Consider the following 26305-nt stretch of genomic DNA (forward strand, 5'->3'; position numbering starts at 1 on the left):
TTTGTTGTATGACAAAAAACATGACATTAAATTAGCTATTAACAATTAAGTGCAAAGAATGGTAATTAGATGTGATTTGATGGACAACAAAAAAAAGGAATCCAATTTTTTTGTTAATGTGATTTGTTGGATAAAAAAGAAAGAAGCAAAATTTTAGTACAATCCTATATGCAATTAGAGAACTACCACTTTTCATCCAATCAAAACTCGCCACTTCATCAATTTCATATGCAATTGGGAGGACTACCACCAATCGACGAATCAGAGAACGACAACTCATCAAATTGGAATCAATTGGAGGACTACCACCAATTGACCAATGGGAGAGCGCCACATCAGCAATTGAGTTCAATTTGAGGGAATGGCATTCACACATTTAGCTATATATGTTAACAAAAGCCATGTTCTTGTTCGCTTCATATTTTGCAAAATCTGATTATGAAAAATGATTATACGAATAAATTACGAGAACCAGGCAACCAGCAAAAGCTATTTTTGGTAAAGTATGGATTTTATTTATTTTTTACTATTTAAAAAACCTATAATTTAAATACAAAAAACAAATGAGAATATTAAAATGAAAATTTAGTTATTCAAAATCAATACCTTTAATCAATTAAAAATTGTAAATTGATGATTTACCAAGAACAAGTGCAAATTGATCTTTTACCCAGATTTTTTTTCACCTCTTACCACTCTTCACACCCTTCCTATCCTCCTCAGTCGAAATCTGGTAGCAAGAAGAGCTCTAAACTCTTTTAACTAAATTACATTTGTTTGGTCCACCATGAAAATTAAAATTAGATTAGGATGCAAATGTGTTTGGATAGTGGATTATTTGGAATAATGTTTTGAAAGAAACATTATAGTACTTTTTTAATGTGACATACATTAGATAAAAAAATAATTGAAAAATATATTGATAACGCAAACAAATAAAGTTTGATAAATAATCTATCGTCCAAACAAATACACGCAATTCCAAACGCAATCTACTAGCTATTTTTGGATTAGCTGTTTTTGGGGATATTTTTAAAAATTTTTACTATAGCAGAGTTTTTAGAGTACATTTTGAGATATTTTTAGAAAATATTTTGGAATATTTAAGAGTAGTAGAGTTTTTAAAATATATTTTGGAATATTTTTCAAATATTAAAAAAATTTAAATTACTTTTTAGAGTGTCTTTTAAAGTAGTTTTTAAAAATTTTTATAATATTTAAAAGACGGAAGGATCCAATCACAGCTGGTAACGTGATTAGTTTATTGGTTGAGAAATCGGATCTTGGGAGGCTGCCAGATAGATTTGATGGTAACGTGGAACGGTAGAAGAGCAGTAGTTCTGATCGTAATAGACTCCTACTTTAACTTCTCATAACTAACGGGGATACGTATTACGACTGCGCGCTGCGCCGGGTGGCCATTGCATTGCATTGCATTGCATTGCCATTCAGATTTCAGAACTTTCTCCGAAACTCAGCTCGATACGACAAGACATCCCTTCTTCGCTCTGGTTTTTGCTTTCTTTCTTTCAGCTGGTTCCATCCAAGGACCCATCAGCGTATGAAACCAAATCTTTCCTAGGCCCGCCAAACCCCACCCAACTGGGGGTCATTCAATTTGCGGGAAGATTCAGATTTTGCACCCCGACGTATTCTTCTTCTCTTTTTTGGGCTCCCCTTTTGTCCTTGTTATCAATCAATCCAATAATAATAATCAAAAGAACCGACAAAATCTTCTCCTAGAATGTTGCATTAGTTCATTCATTCAACAAACTCAAGGTAGAAGAATCTTCCTTTTTTGTCCAATTTTGCTCTCTATCACCCCTTATGGTCTCAAATTTTTCCAGTTATATCGTGCAAGCTCATTTTAACATATGCTCGAACTAGTTATGTATACTGGGAAAAGCTTTTTGGAGTTTTGTCATGGTTAGTTTTTCTTATTAATTCAGAGTATGCTAGAAGATGAAGATGTTCTGCTGTATCTAAATTTCATCCTGACATCGACTATTTGCATTCCCAAGCTTTTCTCGGTCATAATGTTCTTATGTCCTATATAATTCCTTTTTTTCCCCTTTTTTTGTTCTTCTCCATAAATTATTAAGTTGAAATTTGAAACTATTCTCTTAAGTTCTTCTGCCTTGATTAAGTTAGTTGTTTTATCCGTAGGTGTAAAAGGAGTTTAAAACATGTGGTAGAGGATGTAGACAAAATGGTTCTTGTGCTTCTCCATGCATGAGGGCTGTTCTTTAATTAAATAAATATGTTGCTTTTTCATGAAACTTTTAGTGTTGGAAAAAATGTAATCGAGATTTTGAATAATTAGAGACCATAACGAACTTCTTACCAGGATATTCACATCACACTTTGGCAACCAGTTATGACGACTGATACGACCGCACCAAGTTATTGGCTGAACTGGAGGTTCTTGCTGTGTGCAATATGGATATTAGCAGCTATGGTAGGTGCAGCAATTTTAATATGGAGGTTTGAAGGTTTTACTAAGTCAAAAGGCAAGCAAAGAGACTTTCAGAAGAAAAAGGTTGGAGTTTTGTACAAAGATGAAGCTTGGAGGACCTCTTCAAAAAGAATACATCCTGCTTGGTTGCTGGCATACAGAGTCATTGCTTTCAGCATGCTATTAGGAATTCTCATTGGAGATGTTGTTCTCCATGGTGCCCGCATATTTTACTTTTACACCCAGTACGATGTGTTTCCCTGCTTTTAAACAATTGGAGAAGTCAATCATGTCGAGTTTGCCAGCTATTTCTGTTTGCTGAATGTCCTTGGAATTTGCTACTTTTGTGCCTGTGCACTACTCTTCAAATGCATCCAAGACCGATTTCCATTAACTGTTTAAACGTTTTTTCACTGTGTCGTATAATGTCTTCTAGAGAAGTGATTCTTCCTGGTTTTCAAAACTTTTTTCCTTAAAAGCCTCTTTGGCTGCAAATAGGGTGCACAAGACATGTTAATTGGTTATCTACACTGTTGAATACCTTTCATCTGCTGTCCAAGGTTTTTAATGCTTTTGGTGCTGGCAGGTGGACATTTACTACGGTTATCATATACTTTGGGGTATGTTACAGAGCTTTTCCATCTATGCCATTCTGGTATATTGCTGATTTTAAGATTATGTGCCAATTGTTGTATCCCCTTCCCATTGTAGTTTACCTGAATTACCTAAAAGGCGACACTAACTTCTGATACTATGTGTTCGAATATGTTGGATGTGTAAAGAAAAGGATACAAGCCAAGAACAAGAACTAGAACAAGAATGAATTATTTTTCTGTCCTTCACATAGTATACGATTGCAGTCTAACGCGCAAATGAATGTGGATATCAAGATTTTTTTTTTTTATTTCGGTTTTACAGTAAATCTTCCTCCTGATGCATTTGGTTGTTTGCTTGATACTGTAGGCAGCATCTTATTTCTCGCTACATGGATGTCTCCATTGTCACAATGAAATTTCCGGAGCTGATTTTGTTCATTCAGATGCAGAGAAAGGAACTTACGTGGCCCCTTCACTTGGAGAGGATGGAAATGCACACTGCAGTCCAAGAAACTCCAATTCACATGGAGAGCCTTGTGCTCGTAAAACTGCTGGTGCAGGGGGTTATGCCTTCCAAATACTTTTCCAGGCAAGTTTCTTCAGTTTCAATCTTGGCAGTGTAGTCTGAACTTGTTTTTGCCAAGTATTACATATTCTTTTACACTCACGGTTTTCCTGCATTTTCTTTTTGGTTTGAGGTGAGGGTAAGATCTAACTCTAACAGTACCAGTTTACTTCTTTGTCTAGAAATTGCTTATTTTCAGTTTTTACGTCTTCAATGTTTCTCCTCAGCTTCAGGAGCATAGACATTCAGATTGGACATAAGTTTATTGTGAAGCGAACCAAGTTTTAATTTAGAGAAATGTATTAAAGTTATATTTGATGGACTGCATAGTTTGGACAAAATTCTTCACTTATGTTACCTGGAGTGTGATAAAATCTACTTCTGAAAACCAGTTTCCCATATTCAACATTGAACTTGATGTGGTAGTACCCGGATATTTGAAGAGTCCAATATAGTAATGAAATCTTATAGTAGGACTTGAAGGATAAAGATGCATGATCACATTCAGATTTTGGACCTCTAGACAGACATGATAAAGCGTGCTAGTAAACTGCAGGATAGCAGGCCTCTGATCATCATCCAAAATTTGGCCTGTTATCTTAATTCCACTGCGTCGTCACCTCTTTCTTTTCGTTATGTACTGTGACTCATGTCATTTGGTTATTTGTTCCTGCAGCAATATGCTGAAATCTTGTCTGATCTCTTTACTTTTGCTTGTAGACCTGTGCAGGTGCTGTGGTGCTGACTGACATCGTTTTCTGGCTCATACTCTTCCCAAAAGCGCACAGACTAAATTTTGTGAGTATGGGGTCCTGCCAAAGACAAATATAGTAACAAATACTAATAGAAAATTTCTTAACAAGCTAAGTTGTTTCTAAGATGTTTGGTTATGCTGTTGTTGCCATGAAATGGTAGGCACGATAAATCATAACTTTCTAGGTCCTCATGTACAGTATTGCGCTTCCTGGTAAATAATTAGCACTGCTACAATTCTTTTGTATTTGACATGGCACGGGCTTAGTTCACTTCCTTTGTACTAATTGAATTGCAAAGTAAAGATGTGCTTTTGCCCACTGCAGTTTAAAGTTTGTATGCATTCTGTCAATGCTGTTGCCCTCTTTGGTGATGTGACTTTGAATGGCCTGGTAATCACGCTTTTTTTTTTTTTTCCTTCATCCTTCCAAGTTGCTTTGGTTTCTATCTCATTCTAGAATCTCTAAAAACGGTTGTTCGGCTTCAGCGTTTTCCTTCCTTCCGAGTGGCATATTTTATTTTGTGGACGTCGATGTTTGTCATTTTCCAGTGGATTATCCATGCCTTTGTTTCTATGCAGTAAGTTATTTAATTTGCTGCTCCTTCCTCTTCCATCACCTGTTCTTTATGGCTGGCTAGAAGCCATATTGTAAAATTTTTAAGGAGTATCCAACCGATATATGTCAATGTGGCAGGTGGCCATATCCTTTTCTGGATTTGTCTTCTCCGTATGCTCCTGCCTGGTATGCTCCCTTCCTCTTATAATTAAGATCTTTCGGTTGTTAGAACCTGGTAGCGTCTTGGCCTTTTTGCGGCGCCTTTACTACTACTATAGTTTGTTCAAACCAGTTAACAAATGTCGTGAACAAATCTTGTACAGGTATTTGGGCGTTGGACTGCTTACAGTCCCATGTTTTGGCATCGTTGCTCTTGTAATCAGGATCAAGAAATCTTGTTTGTCCCAGAATAACATTGGAACGTGAGGTGGGATAGGATCGAATCCTTCTTTCCAGCAAACAGGTCTCTCATTCTTTTAACAGGATATCCACTTCTTACAAGGAAGCTTGTGGATATATTTACCCAATTTTTTTATGGGAAATCGTCTCCCGTTTAGTTTTGTCAGATCGGACATTATTAATTGCCGAGTTGAGAAATAAGCAAATGTAAACTTTGTAAATGCTATATACTTTCAATTTGTGTTTTAAACCTTCCACTTGTGTAACCGGTTGCTTTCCATTGAAGCAACGACGACCAGTCATGGAATGGGATGATACTCAGATGGATTTTTACCCAACTTTTTAAGGTGAAAACTAGTATTAAAAAAAATCCAAATAAGTTAAATGGGAAAATGAACAATTCAGCCATACCCTTATTTTCCTGCATTTTCTTTCACTGGATCCGTGCATTTTAATATAATATAAATAAGAAAGGGCTAGTTATTTACTAATAATTTATATCATATCATTTCACTGGATCGACAATGAAAACAGTTGACTCTCACTTCACATATATTATATATATATATATATATCCTTCAGTCCAAGCTGAGAAAGTGGCAGCAAAATTCGAAGACTTTCTGCTTGACGTCAAAGTGATAGTTATCAACAAAATGAGGCTTAATAGATCTCACCCCCGTATGATTACACTACCAATTACAGAACCTACTCCAACCCAAGGCATTTTTCCAGGTGTAGTAGTGAGTGAACTGGCAAAAGGTACTATCAAAAAAACAAAACGGGTAACTACTAAAAAAACATGCACGCCCAGATGGCAAATTTTCTGCTGAAATTGGAAAAAGAGAAAAATAAAAATAAAACCCTTTTTTTTTCTTTTCAAACAAATGGAAGTTGAAGTAATTGATTTGTTTCCCCTCAATAGCAGTCAAAATATTAAAAGGTGTTTGGAATCAGACTGACGTGCAAAAGATTGTTCAGCACAGCCCAGATAATCGAATAGAGCCTATGAACAAACATTATTGTTTAACAGTCTCATCATTTCCCAAACTGCCCAATTATTTCAATGCAACATTAATATGAAGTTAAAGAGACAAGAAACACAGTACTGTGAAACTTAAATCCCAGATTAGCTGCTCAAGCAGAATCCGATCTCCATGAGTTGATCTTGTTTCTGAAAACTTGGCCGCTAACACTCTGGCTCTTCCTCCTGCAAACGCAACTGTCAGTCGCACTAATAAGTGAATACGATATTGCTCAGCTCTTTAATTCCAGAATAAATAAAGGGGAAAAGGGTCTAAGTGACGTCAGCCCTACCTGAGTCTTGGCAAACTCTAGGTCTGTCCAAATGGATAATTTTTGGCCCAAGGCGTGAATGATCAAATTATTCCCGTCGACGGGCCAACGTCAGCCCAAGGATTCGTATGGGTCCAGTGTGTATCTCGGGCCAGATTGCAAATTGGACACCTAGATAGTTGGACATGATCTGAGCTGGAGCTTCGCCGGGGCTAGATTAACGACCGTAAATAGGCTAGATTTTTATTTTTTTTTTCGCTCGAGGCATTCCAACCTTTTATTCAAACTAATCTCCTAAAACTGTGTTACAACGAGGCGTAAATTGGCTAGATTGCAACGTGTTCATCGAATGAAAACTGAAAAAGGCTATTGACTTATGGGTGCAGTAGTTCTCCAAATGGTCAAAGCAAACTTTAAGCAATTTTGTCTTGTTTATTAAGCGTTACTTCAAATCCAAAAACAAACCAATGTCAAATATCACATGATCAATCATCGATGTGAATGCACAAGCTGATGGTACTACTGGCCCCCTCGGGGCTAGAGCTGGTGGTAGTAAAAAAAAAAAAAAAAAAGAAGCTGATGGAGCTACTGTCTTCAAGGTTAGGAGTAAAGAGGATGTCTACGGTGATGGTCCACTCAACTCCACGGTGAACATTAAAATACTAGTTAATGCAGTTGTCTTCCATGGCTGGCTCACTTATTCCTCCCTTTCTCTCTGATCCAAAACAGAAGTTGACTTTCTATTGGATTAATGTTGGCATATATGGGACTGCGAGAGTGACGGTATTATGAGTCTATGACTGACCAGAGAATGCAAGTATTAGGAGCTGTAGAGCGGCGCGTTATAATGGACTATGAAGTTGAGCCCAGAGATTTTGAAATTTTAGCACAACTAAATTGAAAAAAAAAAACCAAAAAGAAATTCAGCAATCCACTCAAGACTTCACAAAGTCTATATAGGAAAGTGCCTACACGAGGTGGAAGGAAGACTTCGTAATTTAGACTATAGTACTATAAAATATTGCTCCAAACATCAATGCAAAAATTTGTAGAAATAGAAAAGGGAAGAAGATAAAAATATTAGAAATATATATATGTAATTTTATTATTAAAATAAAAAAATTATATATATTCGAATCGATTTATAAATTAACAAACTGAATTTCTCTCGAGTTTGATAGGTCGGCTTGATCGGCCCTCCCCAGCCGATTCGTTCGTAGCTACGTGCAACATAAAGATAAGATAATAGTAAAAAGTTTTCAACGCCAGAAACCGTCAGTTCAGTTTCACGAAGTCCAAAGATCTTTTGCAAACTCTAGGAAATTAGAATGTATTAAGCTAAGCATTTATGCTCTAAACATCTGGATAGATGAAGAATGGGTGAATCCCAATCTTAGATGCTAGGCATCATTGATCTTGTGGGACAGCTTGTCCGTTTGATTGGACCTTTGTCCAAATACTGTAAAGTTTACGGATATTTATATAAAGCTAACGTTTCGTAAAAAAAAAAAATCTATCTACCGTAACATTTCCACCAACCACCATTGCATTATTGGTCATAGTTCCGTTTTTTTTTTTCCTTCTAAGAAACGGCACGTCTTTGACATAATATCAACACAGGATACCTCAAGACCACTGCATTAGTCATACAATAATGCAATTGTACAAATATTTCCAACGTTTTCTAAAATTCAAAGTTGCAACAACTTCCCCTTGAGTTTCATAGTATATTAGCACTTTAGATAAATCTTTGCTATAGGCTGATGTCAAGAAAAACAATAATGCATCTTGAAATTTTTGTACAATCTTGATGTGAGCATGTAGAATGAGAGGTCGATCAAAGTAGAATAATTTCTTCCTTTGGTTTGCCATTTTTTCCTTTTGGGATGCAATCTTCTCTGGTACGTTACAATGTCCAATTAGAGAGTGTGATCACGATTGACTTCAATTTAGTTGATGCAGATTTGACTGCATATTTGTTCCAATATTGCCTCCATGCAGATACATGCAGAGTATTAGTTTGCATTCCTTTTTTTTTTTCCAGTTATATATAAAGCTATTTTCCCTAGTCCACGAAAGTGAAGAGTATATAGTAAGTAGTATATTATTATTATTATTATTATTATTGAGTGAGAGTCGCACTATAAACCAAGTCAACTAGGAGAGGTAGACAAACTAAAGCGGCAATGCTGTGTTGACGCCACGGGGTATACCGCTGGTTGAGTCCACTCATTACTCTTGACTGCCAATTTTCCTTCTAACTTTAAAAGGTGGAACAGGAGGTTGGTTATGCATTTCCTTTTCCTGCATTTCGTGTTTACGTGCCTACCCAAGACCACTGCTTAGTTTCCGTTCTTTTATTAAATAAAATAAAAAAAAAACGAGAGCCACTTTAATTTGATCCAGTACTCAGTAGTCCACATTTGAACTGTATAAATATTTTTGCAGTCAAACAAAGCATACATATTGCAGCGTTTAATGGACCAAAATTCAACTGTCCTTTTGTCTATAGTGGACAGGTTAAAACACAATGCCAATTGAATAGGGACTAATTTTTTTTTTGCCCCTTTTTTCCCTACTTTTCTGGAGGAAGAAACTGATGATGTTACGAGAAAAAGGTTTCGCCTAAAATGATGATACAAGTGTCAGTACCATTTCCATTGTACAAAGTATTGCATGTAAACTTTGTGAGTTTGTTTCTTCAAAGAAGGAAACATCTTGAAGAATGGCTTCAAAATTCTTTAATGCAAACAGATTTAGTTGGACGACGCGATGTTTAGTAGAGCTCCACCTAATTTTTTAGATCAGTAAATTTCACATTCATTTGGTCCATTTGGAATATGCACTTAAGAATCACAACTCTTTTCACCCACAAATACAAAAAAAAAAAAAAAAAAAAAAATGAAGAAGAATCACAAACAATCCAACTGTCAATGGAGTTTGTTTGGATAGTGTATTATTTGAAATATTATTTGAAATAATTACTGTAACACTTTTTGTGATGTGATGTATGTGAGATAAAAAGGTGATTGAGAATATAAAAAGGTGAGTTGAGAAATGTGTTTATAATGCAAGCAAAATACTGTTTCTTCCGTTTGGATGGATATGAAACTTCTGTTTTTTTTTTTTTTCCCAGTTTAGTGAACTAAATTGCAACCAATAATATGCCATTTTTTGGATTTTCACTAGCTCACATGCCCATTACATCGAAATTTTAATAAAGAAAAAATAAATGTGTAATAAGTAAACATTCTACCGGCAAATGCTGCTACTCATATTCCAACTCCTGTACATGTATGAGTACTTCAACTCCAGTTTATACTTTATACAACGATGCCGCTTTTGACTCCCCAAGAGAAAAAAAAAAAAAAAAAACTCTTATTGATATCCTGTTCCGGAAGCATTTACAAAAAATAAAACATTCCTATTTATCAGTAAGATGGTAGCGTAGTTGTCGCATGCTTCAGAGCTATCATTTATTGTGATTCCATATTAGAACCCATTTTTAACAATAGCTCGTGTTAACTAGTTGCTGTTGTTGTAGAGAATTATTTTTTTAACTTCAATTTAGTGCCATCATGGAAATGAATTCTCAAAAAATGGGACCTTTAAAAAAAAGTGAGGATGAAAAACACAATTGGTAAAATGCAATATTTTTTGTTTAAAAAGACACATGCGCAGAAATTAGAATGCATTTTTTTGACTTTATGGATATATATATATATATATATATATATATATATATGAAAAACCCATCAGGATGTGTTATTTAAAAACATTCATTTGTTAATTAAATTTTTAAACTTTTTTCTATTCAAGAACTCTTTCGAAAAATTATCATAACTTAGGAATGTCCTCAATATGGTGACTAGGTTCATTTTTTTTTCCTCCTATCAAAGGAATTAGTAGCCCAATTAATTAAATTAATTTGGAAGAGGAATGAATTGGATGATTCATAAGATGGACAGTAAATGATATGTATTGGATTCGAATGCTTCCATTTCTATTTTTAAAAAAAAATTTGTGCAGTTTAAACTCTCGCACTACCCTGTTAACCTGCGTATTTTTCTTTCATCTTCTTATGAAGTCACAAGAATTTCGTAAATAAACCTGCGTATTTACTCAATTGCTATTCTACCAAATTCTGTATTATTGCATTTTTTGATAGACTACCAATAGACTATTAATTGTACTCATTAATGCCTAACAACCAGTCCGTGGACCACCTGATTCGGTAGGCAGGCAGAGGTAGCTGCCTGCCTTTCATACTTGCCTGTGTTCACTTACTTCCCGCGAAAATATAAAGCTGCACTTTCCATTTTTTCCAATTAAAAATCAATTACTCCCAAAAAAAAAATCCCACCTACCTGTAACCATTCATCTATAAATAGAACCATCATTCTTCCAAGATATCAGTAGTTTCAACTCTCTCTGAGCACCAAAATTTGCTGAAACTTTCTTGGGTTCTCTTTCAACGGTAAAGATTCAAACTTTATTTGAATTGGGATTTATTGAAATGTGTTCAGGATTATACTTGTGGTGCTTTTCGACGGCAGATCTGTTCTTTTTTTCGTATCTGGTCTGAAAATTTTGCATTGTGATCTGGGTTTGGGTATTTTTGGATCTAGGCTGCAGAATTTAACGGATGAATGGTCTTTTTTTTCTCCCTTTTTTGGTGGAGGATAGGTTGAGAAGAAATGGCACGCAAGAAGATCAGAGAGTATGATTCCAAGAGATTGTTGAAGGAGCACTTCAAGAGGCTCTATTGTTTTCTGGGAAGCTGTTGGTTGCCATCTTAAAAAACAAAAAGCGTAATGATTTGCTCACTTTCATTATTATTGTAATAGAATAAAGATATGATATTTATGATACTTGTCTTGGAGAAGCTTTCAATTTTTTTTCAAGGATAGAAAAGTAGCAAACCAAGTGGGGCATCTGGCTTATACGGATACACGGTCTAAACTTTAGTAGCTTCATTCAGTTTTATCTTCCAAAGATTTAAATTAGTGCTGCATTTTGGAATTTGCGTTCAAAGCAATCTAATTGGACAGATGCTGAGGGAATATTGAGCCTAGTATCATGTTTGTGTTCATATTCGTCACCATACCCATTTATACATGTATATGTGTTTAATTGCATAATTAGATAAATTGCTTAAATTGTTAGTTTGTTGATTAGTTGGTAAGCAAGAGTAATAACTTGGAATACATCAAATTTTCAATTAAGCCTGCCTTCCTTATGAAACCAAACTATCTCAAGCTGAGTCCACTATGAAAAAAGAATCATGAATCTGCTCAAATCAAAGCATCATTTTTCCCTGTTTCTTTTTTTCATTTTTTGGTGGAAAAAAATGAATGTTTCCACCTAGCAGATGGTTATGTTGACAATCTCTTCTTACCCTCTTTTGGAGTTCATAGAGGTGCTTGGGGAAATTAGGGACTTAGAGACTTCAGGAATGACAACTTTCCTATAAGTTTTTAGAGCTTTGATGCAATTATATGTTTGCTTTGGGGGGTAGACATGCTTCTATGCATAACATCTGATGTGTTCTAAAATTTGTGAGGTTGGTTATAGTGCCGATGATCGAGTTATATGAAGATCCAAATCAAAGCACTATATTTCCTTTATGATTCAGGTTACCGAGTCAACCGATTTCAATGAGCTAATTGAAAAGGAACCTTGGCTGTCCTCAACAAAACTGGTTGTGAAACCAGATATGTTGTTTGGAAAGCGAGGTAAAAGTGGGCTAGTTGCTCTGAACCTAGATCTGGCTGGAGTTGCTGCTTTTGTGAAAGAGCGCCTTGGCAAAGAGGTAATTTAGATAGTCCTTTACATGTATATTGTTTCTTTTGGCCACTTATTGTCCTTTACTGTCACATAACAGTTACCTCTACTCGCCTATCACTTCAATTTTTACCTGAATTTTGTATGTTTAACTTTTGTATACTTAATATTAAATTAACAGGTTGAGATGGGTGGTTGCATAGGACCTATCACAACATTCATTGTTGAGCCATTTGTTCCACATAATGAGGAGTTCTACCTTAATATTCTTTCCGAGAGGCTAGGTTGCAGCTTAAGCTTCTCAGAATGTGGAGGAATTGAAATTGAAGAAAACTGGGATAAGGTATGTGAAGTGTGCTTATGTTGTGAGCTGTATAAGTGGTGCAAGATCTTTGGTCTTTATACCCTTATCTTGAAATTTATAGCACAGTATTGATGCATGATTTCACATATCCAGGTTAAGACCATCTTTGTGCCAACAGGGGTAGCCTTCACATCAGAGACATGTGCGCCACTTGTTGCCACCCTTCCATTGGAGGTAATCCCTTTGACATCATTGGGTCCTTATTGGTGGATTGTTAATTCAAACCCCTCTTTGTATGTATGGATTTTGCAAAGTAAAAGCTGTATGGTGTTGCAGATGTTTTATTAGTGTACTCTAGCTTTAGAACAATATCACATTCTCTTCTCTTCTGTAAGCATTATGGGTGATTGTTTTAGATTTGAAAGTTGTGAACATGCAATTTCCTTATATGTGGCAGATTAAAAGTGTCATTGAGGAGTTCATCAAAGTGATTTACTCACTGTTTATAGGTGCGCTTTAGATAGTTCAGAAAACAATTGTACTTTTCATGTACCCATGATGATTTGATGCCTAATTTGATTTGTCAAATGTTCCATGTTATAGATCTGGACTTCACATTCCTAGAGATGAATCCTTTCACATTGGTTGATGGAAAGCCTTATCCATTGGATATGAGAGGAGAGCTCGATGATACTGCTGCCTTTAAGAACTTCAAGAAGTACTCAAATCCTCTTTAACTGAGCATCCCTATTTTAATTCATGTTAATACAATTGCTTGATACAATTTGAGCATTTCTGTAATGTGCTAATGTGATTTTCACTTGCAGGTGGGGAAATATTGAATTCCCAATGCCATTTGGAAGAGTAATGAGTGCTACGGAAAGTTTTATTCATGGGCTAGATGAAAAGGTATGTGTTTTTTGCACTAATGATTTGAAAATCTAGCCAAATTGACTAGTTGAGTAGGAATGTTCTGGTAGTTGTAGACGCTTCAAATACCATTCAAATGCAATCAATGAGTCCAATTGAGTCTCTCAATCATTTGTACTGGTGAAATGCACTTGCTGGTGTTTATTCAGCTAAAACTTGGTATATACGTGTAAGCTTTCTTCATTAGTTCATCAAGCAATTAAATTCTGGTTTCTTGCAGACAAGTGCATCTTTGAAGTTCACAGTCTTGAATCCAATGGGACGAATTTGGACCATGGTAGCTGGAGGCGGTGCCAGTGTCATTTATGCCGATACCCGTGTGTTTCTCATCCTTGCTACTTCTAACACTAGTTTTTTTTTCCTTCTTATTCTTGATGGTTATCTGAATCCTCATGTCTTCATTGACTAGGTTGGAGATCTTGGCTATGCTTCTGAGCTTGGTAACTATGCAGAATATAGCGGTGCTCCTAACGAGGAAGAGGTTTTGCAGTATGCTAGAGTTGTAATTGATGTAAGCATAATGTGGTTGCTTCAAGCTGGACATTATCCATTAGTTATAATTCATTCTTTTTTAATAGATCCAATTACTATGTTCCCTATGTTGCAATCGTTTAATTATCACTTGTTTTACAGTGTGCAACTGCAAATCCTGATGGCCGTAAGAGAGCCCTTTTAATAGGTGGTGGAATTGCAAACTTCACAGATGTTGCTGCTACATTTAATGGCATCATTCGAGCTCTGAAGGAGAAGGTTTGGAAATCTTTTCCGTAGTTTTTGTAACATCTTTCTGATCCTATCAGCAGAATGATGCTAATTCAAGCATCCATATAACAGGAATCAAAGCTCAAAGCTGCAAGAATGCAACTTTATGTGAGAAGGGGCGGTCCAAATTACCAGAGGGGTCTTGCAAGGATGAGGGCTCTAGCAGAGGAAATTGGCATCCCAATTGAGGTATAAATACAGATATGAGACTGAAGCATTCATAAAAGAACAATACACAAGTTCGTACCACCACAGAACCTAACAGTATGCTGTAATTTGATTTGACTCTCATTTCTTGGTGCAGGTTTATGGACCTGAAGCTACCATGACTGGCATATGCAAACAGGCAATTGAGTGCATCAGTGCTGCGGCATAGATAGTCAACTCTAATCATTTATCAGTTCGATCTAGTTCTTCTTCCTTTATTTCCAATCTTTTCTAGTGCAATTGTTGTAATGGTTTATGTATGGAACACGAATCGGATTAAATTGGATTCTCATTTTTGTTATGAATGGCCATTTGTTGTGGTCAATAGAGATGAAATTAGTTACTTAAAAAGGGGGCAGACTAGAAAAAGAAGGGTTTGCAGTTGTGCTTTTTCAGGGTTCTGGCTTGGAAAATAGCCACTTGAGTGTTGAGCCTAGGCCTTGTCTAAATCCTGAATCTTCACGAATGAAATGGAAAGGCAATTGTCAAGAAAAACTTTTTCCAAATTCAAACGGAAATGGAAAGGAAATTGGAGCTTGAACCAAGCTTCCAAATCTTCCGGCCTTGGGAAGAGTAATATTACTTTGGATTTCACTTCTCTCTTTCAATCGGATGAACTCCGGAGAAGCTCTACCCATTTCAAAGCGCAATAGCCATGCTCTTGGAGGCCCAACATCTGGAAGCCCACATCTTAAAAACAATAGCATCAACGTAAAATGAAGATGACTTGGTACGACTTTCTAATGCTCGTCTAAAACGCAAGAATTGGTCTCACCACTCTGTCACTCACATGTGAAAATGGTTCAAACAATTTCAAATGTGAATTGTCAGCTGGAGAGCTTCCGCTTTTTGGGCCTACACAGGAGGCCAATTAGCCAAACATCTCAATTGGGGCGCATGAGAGTATATTATCTTCAGGTCAGAGGTCCGTTAAATAGGCCTCAGTTCGTATCTAAAATAGGCCTGTTTGGCACCTGAGTTTTTTGCTAAATTTGTCTGTTACAAGTTTTTTAAAAATTTTAACTACAGTAATCTAAAAAAACTTCTTAAAGTTTTTAAACTATACACTTCAAAATATTCAAAAATTTACACACTTTAAAAATTTTTTAAAAACTTCTACAGCAAATTACAGTAAAATTTTAAATAAATATATAAAAAACTTACTTGCCAAACAGGCCATAGTATGTTAGGGTAGAGTAGAGTCGCAGTCAAGTTTTACTTCATAGTTACTATTATTTTTCTTTTAGAATAACTGGACAATCTTTTCTTGAAATGACATAACCTTACAATCTTATCTGACTCTGACATTGAGCGAGTGTGATGTTGCCTTTAACAAAACGAGCCGTAAAGGCGTCAATATACATAGAAATAAAGTATTTTTTTCATTTTTTTTATTTTTTAAGTTGAGAGAAATGGAATTTAAGAAATAGAAAGGGGAGTGGGAATTTTTTTCCTTGAATAGTAGTAAAGCATTTCTTGCCTAACTCGTATTGGCTAATTGAGATGTTTGGTTAATTGGTTTTGTTTGGATTAGCTATTTTTTGAGATATTTTTGAAATATTTCACTGTAACAATGTATATAAAAAACTTTTACTGTAAACGTTTTTAGTGGTGTTTTTGGAATATATTTTAAGATATTTTTAAAGTTTAAAAATTTTTAAGATATTTTTTAAAAATTAACACTAACACCCATTACCATTATCCATCACCACCACCATCTTCTTTCTGTCTCCTCCTCCCTTGCTCTTCCTTCTCCTTCCTTTTCACTCTTCCTTTCTTTCCTCCTTCTCTTCCCTTCCCCTCCCATTTCTCGCTACACCCCGCCTCTCCTCTCTCTTCCTCTCCTTTCCTCGATCTGGCCTCGATTAGATTGAGGACAAAAGGGAGAGGTGAGGTGCGGCGGGGAAGGCGAAGGGAGGAGGGAAGGAGAAAGAGGGAGGGAGAGGAAAGAGAAAAAAAAGAGAGGGAAGAGAAAGAGGGAGGGAAAGGGAGGAAGGGATGGTGGTGGGTGATGGGAGTGATGATAGATGGAAGAAGAAAGTGGTGTAGATTTTATTTTTTTTTTGTATATTTGAAGTTGTTTTTAATATATCGTATGGATGTGGTGTTTTTGAAATTATTTTTGTTTGTATATTACTGCAGTATTGTATATGAAAATTTTATTTTTTTTAAAAAGTGGAGAATCCAAATAGAACCTATGCATTATAATTTGCTTCAATAACGAATTTTGATATCTCTGCCTACGTCCAAAAGTACTTTAGGAAAGAAACAAACTCTCTCTTCCCAGTATCAAACATACGGGAGGAAAAGAACCCAGATGAGTAAAATTTTCAGTAGAAGTCTGTGATCGTCCTTGCTACAAAGAGATATGTTCGGATAATTTATGTAATTTTCTTCCAGCCAGAATAGCTAATCATGGCAAACTGTATCATTATTTGCCTTGGTCTATTTTTATCAAGTTTTTGAGGTTTTCCTCTTGGCCTCGCCTGCTCATTTCGACCTCAAAGTCTTCAACTACACAACTGAATAATCACATGTATACCCCACAACTTTAAGATATTTCATTGAATAGGAGTTAAATCACCCGAGTGTACCAGATGCACAAGGTGTAGGTGCATCTAATAAAGGTAGATGAGACGTAGATATAGCCAACAACAATAACCAGCCAAGTTTTCCTTCTATCTGCTCGCACAAGAGTGCATTAATTGCTTTGTTGTTTGCCATTTAAGTTGATTAATCCTGTCAAGAATGAGATTTGCTGATTAATCCTATCATCCGGCTCCACTCAGCGGATAGCTAGTGACTGAAATCTTATCTTCACGAGAAGAGATAAAAGAGGAAAAAAAAAGAAAGAAAAAAGAAAAGCTAGTATGCTTCAGAAAGTTTTGGCTATGGACGTTTTCTTTTCCAGCTTTTGGAAATGGTGGAATTTTTGGGTGTTCAAACAACAATTGGAGCAAATTGTTTTGCTGATTTGCAAAAGTTGAGATTAACGTATTTATCCTGTGATACATGTGCCTTAATTACGAGATTAACAACATTGAGACTCTAATTAGAAAAGAATCCTTCTTTCAAGTATCTCAAACAGTTACAAAACTTATAGTATAAGGAGAACTACAGAAAAATCCTGGATTGAATATCCTCTTTGGCCTTGGAAACTAGAATGCGCTACGCTGAAAATTTCTTTCGAAGGATTCACAACATTTTAAAAGGGGGAAAAAAAATTTTTAAAAAAAGGAAGAAGAATATGGTGAAATAGGATCAAAAACAAATTGCTAAAAGACAAACCGCCCCTTTTGCTAATATTTTATCGAGAGAGGTCAATGCCTTGATGGCTTCAACAGAAATGGTACTGGAAGTCGGCGTTCAAGCTCGATGGCTTGAATTTGCAGAAGCTGAAATGGCTTTGCATTTTCTCTTCAGCCCACCCCAAGCATGCGATCCCTGAGTTTCTGTATGTTCTTAGTAGATACTTGGATCAATTTAACATTCCAAAACTTTTGCATCGTTTCAGACGCTGTGCAATGGCAAAGAATTTTGTGAGAGGCAGATATAATCGAAGGTGGATTAAATTGGTGACTTCGTCTCATTTGCGTTCAGCTAGCAAATTAGAGGGATAAAATCGAACATTTGTTATTTGACCCTAAATTATATATTGGACACTATTATTGATTTGTTGAAGAATTCGTACTGAGTTTAACTAACAATAAAGACATAAAGTCAATTTTTTTTGGGTAGTTATAACTACCGATATTAGCAGTAAACTGACTTGATTTTCTTGAATCTTTTGATACGTGTTCATAAATCATAACACATTCTAAGTTAAAAAAAGAAAAGAAGAGGAAGGAGGCAGAAGGGAGTGTAGATGAGAGGTTTTGGGTCTAACTTTCATGCTTACACCATAAAAATATACAAAAAAAAAAAAAAAAAAAGTTGGTCTAAACTCTAAACCATACATTTACATAACTTATTCCGAAAATCGCCTGAAGATACAATATTAAGCGCCTTCAACATGATGCAATTGTTCTGCAAGGTATGCAAAATTTGAGGCCTTCTAGTGCGCCTGTCATTTGTCAAAGCTATGGGCGGAAAATGCAAAGAAGAAGCACAAGGCAAAGCAAATTTACTGCTTCCATCAAAGGGCAGGAAAAAGCCACTACAAACTACAAAAACCAACCACCACCACACCCCCCCCCTCCCGGCGATTAGTACACTTTGGATCTTCTATGGAGCTCTCTTGCCAAATCTCACTCTTCAAATCATAATACGTGTAATAAGTTCTGTTCTAGGAATTGATTGATCTAAATGACCTCATGTGAGTTATTATACGTGTTAGAATTGAAAAGTGAGACTTAATAAGGGGCTCCGTAAGCATCCAAAGTGAGGAAAGGGAGCTTTAGTTTAAAACAAACCATCCTCTTTTCTTTTAATTAAAAATTTGGATAATTTCAATCATGATCATCATAGCAAAGTATGATCCACCAGGGCTAGCCAAAAAAGTTTGAGACTATCATATGCCTTTCCTACCGCAGATCGTGTACTCCACTGCACATGATTGGAGATTAACTGATCAACTAACACAATTTTACATATTATTTCATGAAAAATTTAGTGTGATCTCAGGCAAGGTTTATATCGTATCAAAGTCCAATTTTCTTCTTGGACTAAGAAATGACCATAAACATTTGATACCTACCCACAACCACAGTAGGGCAACATGCATCCAACTAAAAAAGCTGTAGTCCACATTAAAAATTTTGGGAATGTCCCATCCGAAAATGTTTGGAATGCTGTAGACGAGAATCGTACAGATGGAAGTCTAGCTTTCTTTGTCTTGGAATCAAATGGCCGCAAACATTTGAAGCAATCCGCCAACGGCAGTAGGGTCCCATATTCAATGTGCATATATGACAAGAAGAAAAAATGTTGTAGACCACATTCAGTAAGCGACCAAAAAAGAAAAAAATCCGCAATCTTCCACCTATAAATGGTGCCCAGCCTTGAGCATCATGCATTGTAAATAATATAGCATACCACCTATCATTTTCTTGCCATAACACAACAAAGCTAGCCTAGCTTGCATGTGAAAAAATGGCAATGCCAATAATAATGTTAGAAGAGGAGGATCCAATTTATGGAGACATGCTAGAGGAAATACTATCACGCGTGCCACTTATCGACTTGATCCCGACATTGCACGTGTCAAAGTCATGGAACCAAGCTGTTCACTCCTCCCTCCTCAGCCGCAATCCGCCCAAACCTTGGCTGATTATCCACTCCCAAGCCACTCGCCACCCCTATGCCACCACCACCCGTGCTTACGACCCTTGTTCGCGCGTGTGGATTAAGATGTCTCAGCCCGCCTCCATCAAACACGCCACTGCCCTTCGATCGTCCAACTCCAATTTCCTCTATATGTTGTCCCCTTCAAAGCTCTCCTTCTCCTTCGACAAGTTGAATCTTAGGTGGCACCACGTGGATGCTCCACTGCTGTGGCGCGGGGACCCAATCGTCGCCGAAGTTGGTGACTCAATTGTCGTCGCCGGTGGCACGTGCGACTTCGAAGACGACCCTCTCGCCGTCGAAATATACAGCATCAAGAACCGGAGCTGGCGCACCTGCGATTCCATGCCCGCGAGGTTGAAGGACTCCGCAGCTTCAACATGGCTTTCCGTGGCTGCCACGCCAGAAAAACTCTTTGTCATGGAAAAACATTCTGGTGCGACGTACTGGTTTGACTTAGATTCCAACGACTGGTCCAAACAATTCGATATCCGTCCAGATCAACGTTGTTTTTACTCGGTCATCGGGTGCGTTAAGGAACGTTTGATTCTCGTGGGTTTGATCGGAGACGTCGAAAATGTCGAGAAAGTGAAGGTATGGGAGGTGGGTTGCGATTCTGATTCCGGGTCTTTCGATCGATGCATGGAAACAGGAGAGATGCCTCGTCTGTTTGTGGAGAAGCTTGAAAGTGAAACTTTTGGAATTTCTTCGATAAATATTTGTTTAGCTGGGAGTTTTGTGTATATATACAACCCGGAGAAGGTGGAGGAGGTGGTAGCGTGTGAGCTTATCAAGGGCGGCGGATGCAATTGGGGAAGCGTGCACAACGCCGTGTCTGGTGGTGTTTGCGGAATGGAGAGGGTGGTTTTTACGTGTGCAGATGTTAAGGTGGAGGAGTTGGAACGAGCTCTGGGGGCGGAGAACCGGAGGTTCGAGGTAGTTAACGTTTGACTTTGAGTGAGGCAATAATTTGGTTGGCGGGTGGCGTTAACAGAGAGATAGATGTATCGTTTGTGATGCAGCAGCCCAGCCCTCGGTCCTCGGTGCTCAGTCCTCACTGGAGTGGAGGTAGCAATTAGGGATGGCAATGGGAGCGGGTGCCCAGGCTCTCGGGACGGGGGCGGAGGGAAATTATTTCCCCCCGCTTAGAAACGGGGCGGGGGTGGGGGAGTATACTCCCGCCCCATCCCCCGCCCCGCCACCCGCAAAACAAAAAAAAAAAAATATATATATATATATATATATAATATGTAAGTTAATTAGTTATAAACTTATAATAATGATATTATTAGTTAGATGTATTATATAATGTATATTATTTTATGTAATATAATTGATATTATCAATTATATGAATAATTATGCATGTCTACTAATAGAATTTATTAATTAGTTATACTAAATTTACTAATACATTTATACTAAATTTCTAATTACACTTAATAGAATAACATTTTTTTCTCAAAAAAAAGCACAAACACAATAAAGAATTAGTGATTGCATTTGTACTAAAAGTGAAAACTTGACTATTTTAGTTATATTTATTTCATCATATTGGATTGTATTCAAATAACTTCTGTTTGATTGTTTTTATGAGTTTCAATTGTAAAATTACAATGAATAATAATTTGGTGATGTGTTGATATTTTAGTACTTGATTATTTATTAAAATTTAATTATAATAAAATTTTATTAACCCCGCAGGTGCCCCCACGGAGGAAGCGGGGCAAGGCGGGGGAGCAGGAAACGGGGGACGGGGCGGGGGACGGGGGGAACTAATAGGCAACGGGGCGGGGGGCGGGGGAGGGGTCCCCCGCCCCGTAGACCGTTGCCATCCCTAGTAGCAATGCATTGGTCTGGCTAGAACGGTTGGTCCATGCAATTGATGTCCCGTGGAAGTTTGATTTTAGCATTAATGAATGGGATTTGATTGTGGGACACATCTTTTAATGAATACAAATTTACTCTTGTGTTTTTATATGCTATTCTTAAAGTTATTTAGTTAGAGTAAATCTTATATATATTGACCGTGTAAATACTATCACCGTTGAATTCATGACATGTGTGTAAAAGTTGAATTTCAAATTCAAATTTTGCATAGTTATCATTCATCCAATTCTTACAGTATATATATTGTCAGTATAGAAAAGATTAATCCTTTTAGTAAGAGGAAATCTTATATACACTGACAGTATATACACTATCACTGTTAGATTTATGATATGTGTGCAAAAGTTGAAATGATAAATGGCATGGGGTAACTGGCACAATTACGGATGACCATATTTGAAACTTTCTTTTTTTGGGGGGTTAACTTTAAATGATGGAAGCACGGACATAAACCAGATACCAATACATTGTACATGTGCTAGATAAGCATGGTAATGTTTGATTTTTCCACTCGAGGCAAATTAAATGCTTAATTTGGATTAGGGTCGATGCTGGACCGAGTAACTTGACTCGAGCTCTTAAGCTACTCGGTGAGCAGCTTGGCTCGAGCTCGTTTTGACCGAGTTCGAGCTGCTTGATAGAAGCAGCGAGTCGAGCTCGAGCTTCAATATTTGGCACTCGAAGGCTCGCGAGTTTAATCGAATTTTTTATAATATAAATTTTAAGTTTTATTATTGTGAAATGTCAATAATATCCTTTATTTAAAATTATATGTAAAATATTAATTTTTATTACGTGAGATTGATTAGGCTTGATTGAGCTCGAATAGACTCGATTGAGATTAATTTGAATTGATTATATTTAATTAAACTTGAACTCGTGTTCGAACTCGAGTAACGTAAATTGACATCGAGTTCGAGCTCGAGGTCAAATTCCAAAAGTTCAACGAGCTCGACCTCGATCTCGAACTTAGTTATTTTACCTCGAGCTCGACTCGATTCGAACGCACCCCTAATTTGGGTCACCTACCCAACACCCATTGCAAACTAAATCAATTAATTGCTATTTTCTTGAGATTTCAGAAAAAAGTTGAAATGAGTGGATTATCGGAAGAAAGGTTTTTTTTTTTCACTTAAATAACTCATATCAAACACTGAAATGGAATGGAATGGATGAAGCCTTTGCTTTCCTGCCATTCCAATGTATCAAATGAAAAGTTAAAATCGGAGTAGGGATCATTTATGGGGCGGGGGCGGGGGCGGGGGCGGGGGCGGGGTGGTGAACTGGTGATAAGTATCATTTATGGTGTCACAAGAGATTTTCCATGACAATTCCAGCCCAATAACGCTGTGTGGTTTTAGAGATGTCACTCTGGTCTAGTCTTATCCTAAATGTTTTGTCACCAATATGTCGACGAAAAAAAACTGCAACGATTTAGGCCCAATTGTTACCAGTCCATTTCTCTTTATGCCAGTCTTCCCAAAACTTGATGCTAAGAGACACTTGCAAAGCGGTCTTGCCTTTGCATGCAGGCCATGCGTCTGCATTGAAGTTAATCTTCTTTTATCTCGGCCCAATTTCACAAAAAGTTCTACTTATAGTTTCTTTCACATCCTCCTCCTCTTCCTCCTCATTATTATTATTTTTTTTTTTTTTTTTTTTTGCGGAAGATCCGTGGATGGAGGGAGGACACAAGAAGAGACCTGTTAACGGGCTAGCTTAAATTATAACGCCCTCCTTTGTACCGAAAAAAAAAAAAGAAAAAAGAAGAGACCTGTTAAGTTAACCCCTACCCTTCACCTTTCTTCAAACTTATCACATCACGCAATGAATATCTACCAAAAGTTGAATATATTCTCACTTTCGATATCCCCCACGCTGCTGATTTTTCTTTTCTATTCCAAGTGAAAATCAGCAGGAGTCTGTCTGTTAGAGGTGAAGCCACGGCCAAAAGCATGCTGGTTATTTCATGACGCCAGTAGGACCCATAAAGAAACTTGGATGCCCGGAGCAAGTGTTGACCGTTGACAAAGAGGAAGTGAAAGAGTGGCATCAGCAAAATATGATCTCATTCTGCCTTCTAGACCTAGTTGAATCTTTCCTTAGATTAGAAAATTGTAGTAGGATACTATAGATAAAATGACGATGAATAAAAAAAAATGATCTCAAACCCACCAATATTGGAAACCCTCAATTAAAAAAAAAATCAAATTTCTCCGGCACACTCGCATCATCGATAACATTAGCCAATATCGAGTAAAAACCTTCTTTTCTTTTCTTCTGTTCTTTCTTCCCAATAAAAAGGAAGGAAATTTGTTTGAACAAGTCTTAAAACATCTTTTGCAGCGAAAACCATCAAAAATTATTTGGACCATATATACATACATACAATAGCAAGTAAGCAGCATCGAACGCAGGCAGAGTTGCTTTGAAACATGACATTCAAACAAACATCCTACTATTGATCGTATGAGGTTAAAAAGGGTCCACCAGCCCAACTACCTTTCCCCGTCTCAATCTCATTGACCCTACAAGGAATCAAATTACATCACATCCCAAAACCAAATCAGCTTCTCCCATCTCCTCTCTTATTGGTTTCCTCTGAGGTGTTGTCAAATAGTAGTGTTCTAGTATACAAGAACCCAAAAAAAAAAGGCGCATTTCATGATTAGAAATTATACAAATAGAAATGTGGGGAAACAATTACTATTTTCGTTTCGGCCGGTTAAAAGCTTATTTGGAGATAGGATCCAATCTTGGTATTTTGGTCATGACAAACAAATGAATTTCCTACAAATGCATATATTAACTAAACTCACATATATTAAGTACTACTATATTATTGTTATAATGCATTTTTCTTAAAAGAAAAAAACTTTTTTTTTAAAAAAAATATAGCAATTCAATTCGGATTAGGTAAACTTTTCCTAAAAGCTGTCATCTAATCATACGATCTATCCAATGTTTGAATACTTTAGTCCAATCAGCACCTCGACACGTCCCCAGTAGTAGCGCATAAATCTTTTTTGAAAAAAATCTTCTTCCCTTGACAGCCACTACCTTTCCGCTGGGCCCATAATTTCCTGTTTTCATGACTCTCTGGTGGTATTTTTTTTTTTTTTTTTGGTTGGTTGATGCAAGCCTGTACGTCAGATACGAAGAAAATCTCTTCTCAGAGATATGAATGATTTGTTCCATGCAAATTGAAATGAAATGATCGTTTTTATCCAGAATGGGAATCTGATCCACGATATACGTAAGTAAAATTTTTGTTAATACATTTGGACGTTATCGATTAATAATTGCATAACAGCGCTCAGTGTAATACAAAAAAAAAAGTATTGTGCTTTTTTCTTTTAAAAAAATTCAGAGAATGTGATAATAGTACGCTAAACTGATGTGATGTGGGGGTTCACGCCTTACAAGTCCTCCCACAGTGTAGAAACAAGTCCCCCCCCCCCTACTGTATGTAGGACTAGTGCACGTTGTTGTTGTCGTTAGCCCAAAAAAAAATACTACTAATAACGATTACATAAAGTTTTTCAGCAATTAAATTCCTATGAATATGTGTTTACTCCATCCCAAAATTAATCATGCATCTTATGTGTCCTTCTAACTCCTGCTACGAGTTTGAGGGGCATTTTCCAATTATAGTACTGTCATGCTAAACGAAATATTAACACAAAGACCCTAAAGCAATGAGTATAGCTTGGTCTTAGAATTAACTTTATTTGCGGAAGAGAGAAAAAATAGGAGGTGCACAGATGTTACTATATTAAAGAGATGTTTTGACACCACATTTAAATTTTTTTCGTTGCATATGGGATTTGAATCCACACCTAAGTTCCACCTTGATGGCTATTGAGCTAAGCTCAATGGTTAGGAGGTGATCGTTAAGTTCAAGCATCTTTGTATCTTGGAAAAAAAGACAAAAGAAGAGAGAGAGAGTACTATGAGTGTTTGGATAGCAAATTATCACATATAATATTTCGTTTGTATAGTAAACATATTTTTTAACCTAACTTTTTATATTTCTAACTACTTTTTTATCTCGCATACATCGCATCATAAAAAGTATTACAATAATTATTCCAAATAATACTCTATCCAAACAAACCTTTTAAATAGTTATTTCAAAGGGTTTGTTTGGAGGAACATGTTTCATTTTCACAAGATTACCGGGTTCAGTTGAAATTATGGTTCTTTCATGCTCTTCAACAACCCCCCCTTTCCCCCCTCTCTTCCCAAAAAAAGAAAAAAATACCCTTGAAAACTGAAATGGAGAGAGAGTTGAATCTCGGGGAGAGGAATTGGAATTCCACTTCAGTAAAACTTTATGGGAAAGACTAGTGTGTGATTATGTATTGTATTAGTATAATAATCCAGGCTTATTCGGATACCAGCAACCATATAAAAACTAGAGAATATTCAGCTTTCCCAAAGCGACAAAAATACCCTGGGCCTTGGCCTTGGGGTTCGACGATTGTGCTCATTAAGGCATCCTCCATTATTTTAAATATATATATAT

At 36.6% G+C, this 26305-nt stretch overlaps 3 protein-coding genes and 1 non-coding gene across 5 annotated transcripts; 3 read left to right on the top strand and 1 right to left on the bottom strand.

The window, feature by feature from the left end:
• The first annotated feature begins 1401 nt into the window (after window positions 1-1401).
• LOC113718787 (uncharacterized) lies at window positions 1402-5663 on the top strand. 2 transcript variants are annotated; one of them, XM_072073066.1, is made up of 9 exons: window positions 1402-1779; window positions 2348-2700; window positions 3042-3075; window positions 3419-3640; window positions 4337-4414; window positions 4696-4761; window positions 4857-4948; window positions 5065-5112; window positions 5250-5663. In XM_072073066.1, the coding sequence occupies exons 2-9, from the start codon at window positions 2378-2380 to the stop codon at window positions 5350-5352; spliced, it is 966 nt and encodes a 321-aa protein (XP_071929167.1). In that variant the 5' UTR covers window positions 1402-1779; window positions 2348-2377; the 3' UTR covers window positions 5353-5663. The 2 variants fall into 2 exon arrangements, with proteins under 2 accessions (XP_071929167.1, XP_071929166.1); XM_072073065.1 differs by lacking the exon at window positions 1402-1779 and adding an exon at window positions 1809-1926.
• Window positions 5664-6268: 605 nt separating this feature from the next.
• Window positions 6269-6372, bottom strand: LOC140026312 (small nucleolar RNA Z122). Its single transcript, XR_011830257.1, has one exon. It is a non-coding gene; the product is annotated as a small nucleolar RNA Z122 (small nucleolar RNA).
• A 4935-nt stretch (window positions 6373-11307) lies between these two features.
• Window positions 11308-15041, top strand: LOC140021708 (ATP-citrate synthase alpha chain protein 1-like). Its single transcript, XM_072073012.1, has 12 exons — window positions 11308-11377; window positions 12217-12430; window positions 12584-12745; window positions 12860-12940; window positions 13164-13215; window positions 13310-13424; window positions 13534-13615; window positions 13857-13955; window positions 14046-14147; window positions 14270-14386; window positions 14471-14587; window positions 14703-15041. The coding sequence occupies exons 1-12, from the start codon at window positions 11316-11318 to the stop codon at window positions 14772-14774; spliced, it is 1275 nt and encodes a 424-aa protein (XP_071929113.1). The 5' UTR covers window positions 11308-11315; the 3' UTR covers window positions 14775-15041.
• Window positions 15042-19561: 4520 nt separating this feature from the next.
• On the top strand, window positions 19562-20885 carry LOC140020936 (F-box/kelch-repeat protein At1g23390-like). The gene has a single exon (XM_072071596.1). It carries the CDS (start codon window positions 19697-19699, stop codon window positions 20837-20839), a length of 1143 nt encoding a protein of 380 aa, XP_071927697.1. The 5' UTR covers window positions 19562-19696; the 3' UTR covers window positions 20840-20885.
• Window positions 20886-26305: the final 5420 nt, after the last annotated feature.

The sequence above is a fragment of the Coffea arabica genome, chromosome 11e (assembly GCF_036785885.1).
Source record: "Coffea arabica cultivar ET-39 chromosome 11e, Coffea Arabica ET-39 HiFi, whole genome shotgun sequence".
NCBI lineage: Eukaryota > Viridiplantae > Streptophyta > Magnoliopsida > Gentianales > Rubiaceae > Coffea > Coffea arabica.

Coding starts and splice junctions, on each gene's coding strand:
- LOC113718787 (XM_072073065.1), top strand. Junction 2,701..3,041: donor ATATTTTACTTTTACACCCA/GTACGATGTGTT, acceptor TGGTGCTGGCAG/GTGGACATTTACTACGGTTA. Junction 5,113..5,249: donor TCTCCGTATGCTCCTGCCTG/GTATGCTCCCTT, acceptor AATCTTGTACAG/GTATTTGGGCGTTGGACTGC.
- LOC140021708 (XM_072073012.1), top strand. CDS start 11,316: ATGGCACGCAAGAAGATCAGAGAGTATGATTCCAAGAGATTGTTGAAG. Junction 11,378..12,216: donor TTGAAGGAGCACTTCAAGAG/GCTCTATTGTTT, acceptor AGTTATATGAAG/ATCCAAATCAAAGCACTATA. Junction 12,431..12,583: donor AAGAGCGCCTTGGCAAAGAG/GTAATTTAGATA, acceptor TTAAATTAACAG/GTTGAGATGGGTGGTTGCAT.
- LOC140020936 (XM_072071596.1), top strand. CDS start 19,697: ATGGCAATGCCAATAATAATGTTAGAAGAGGAGGATCCAATTTATGGA.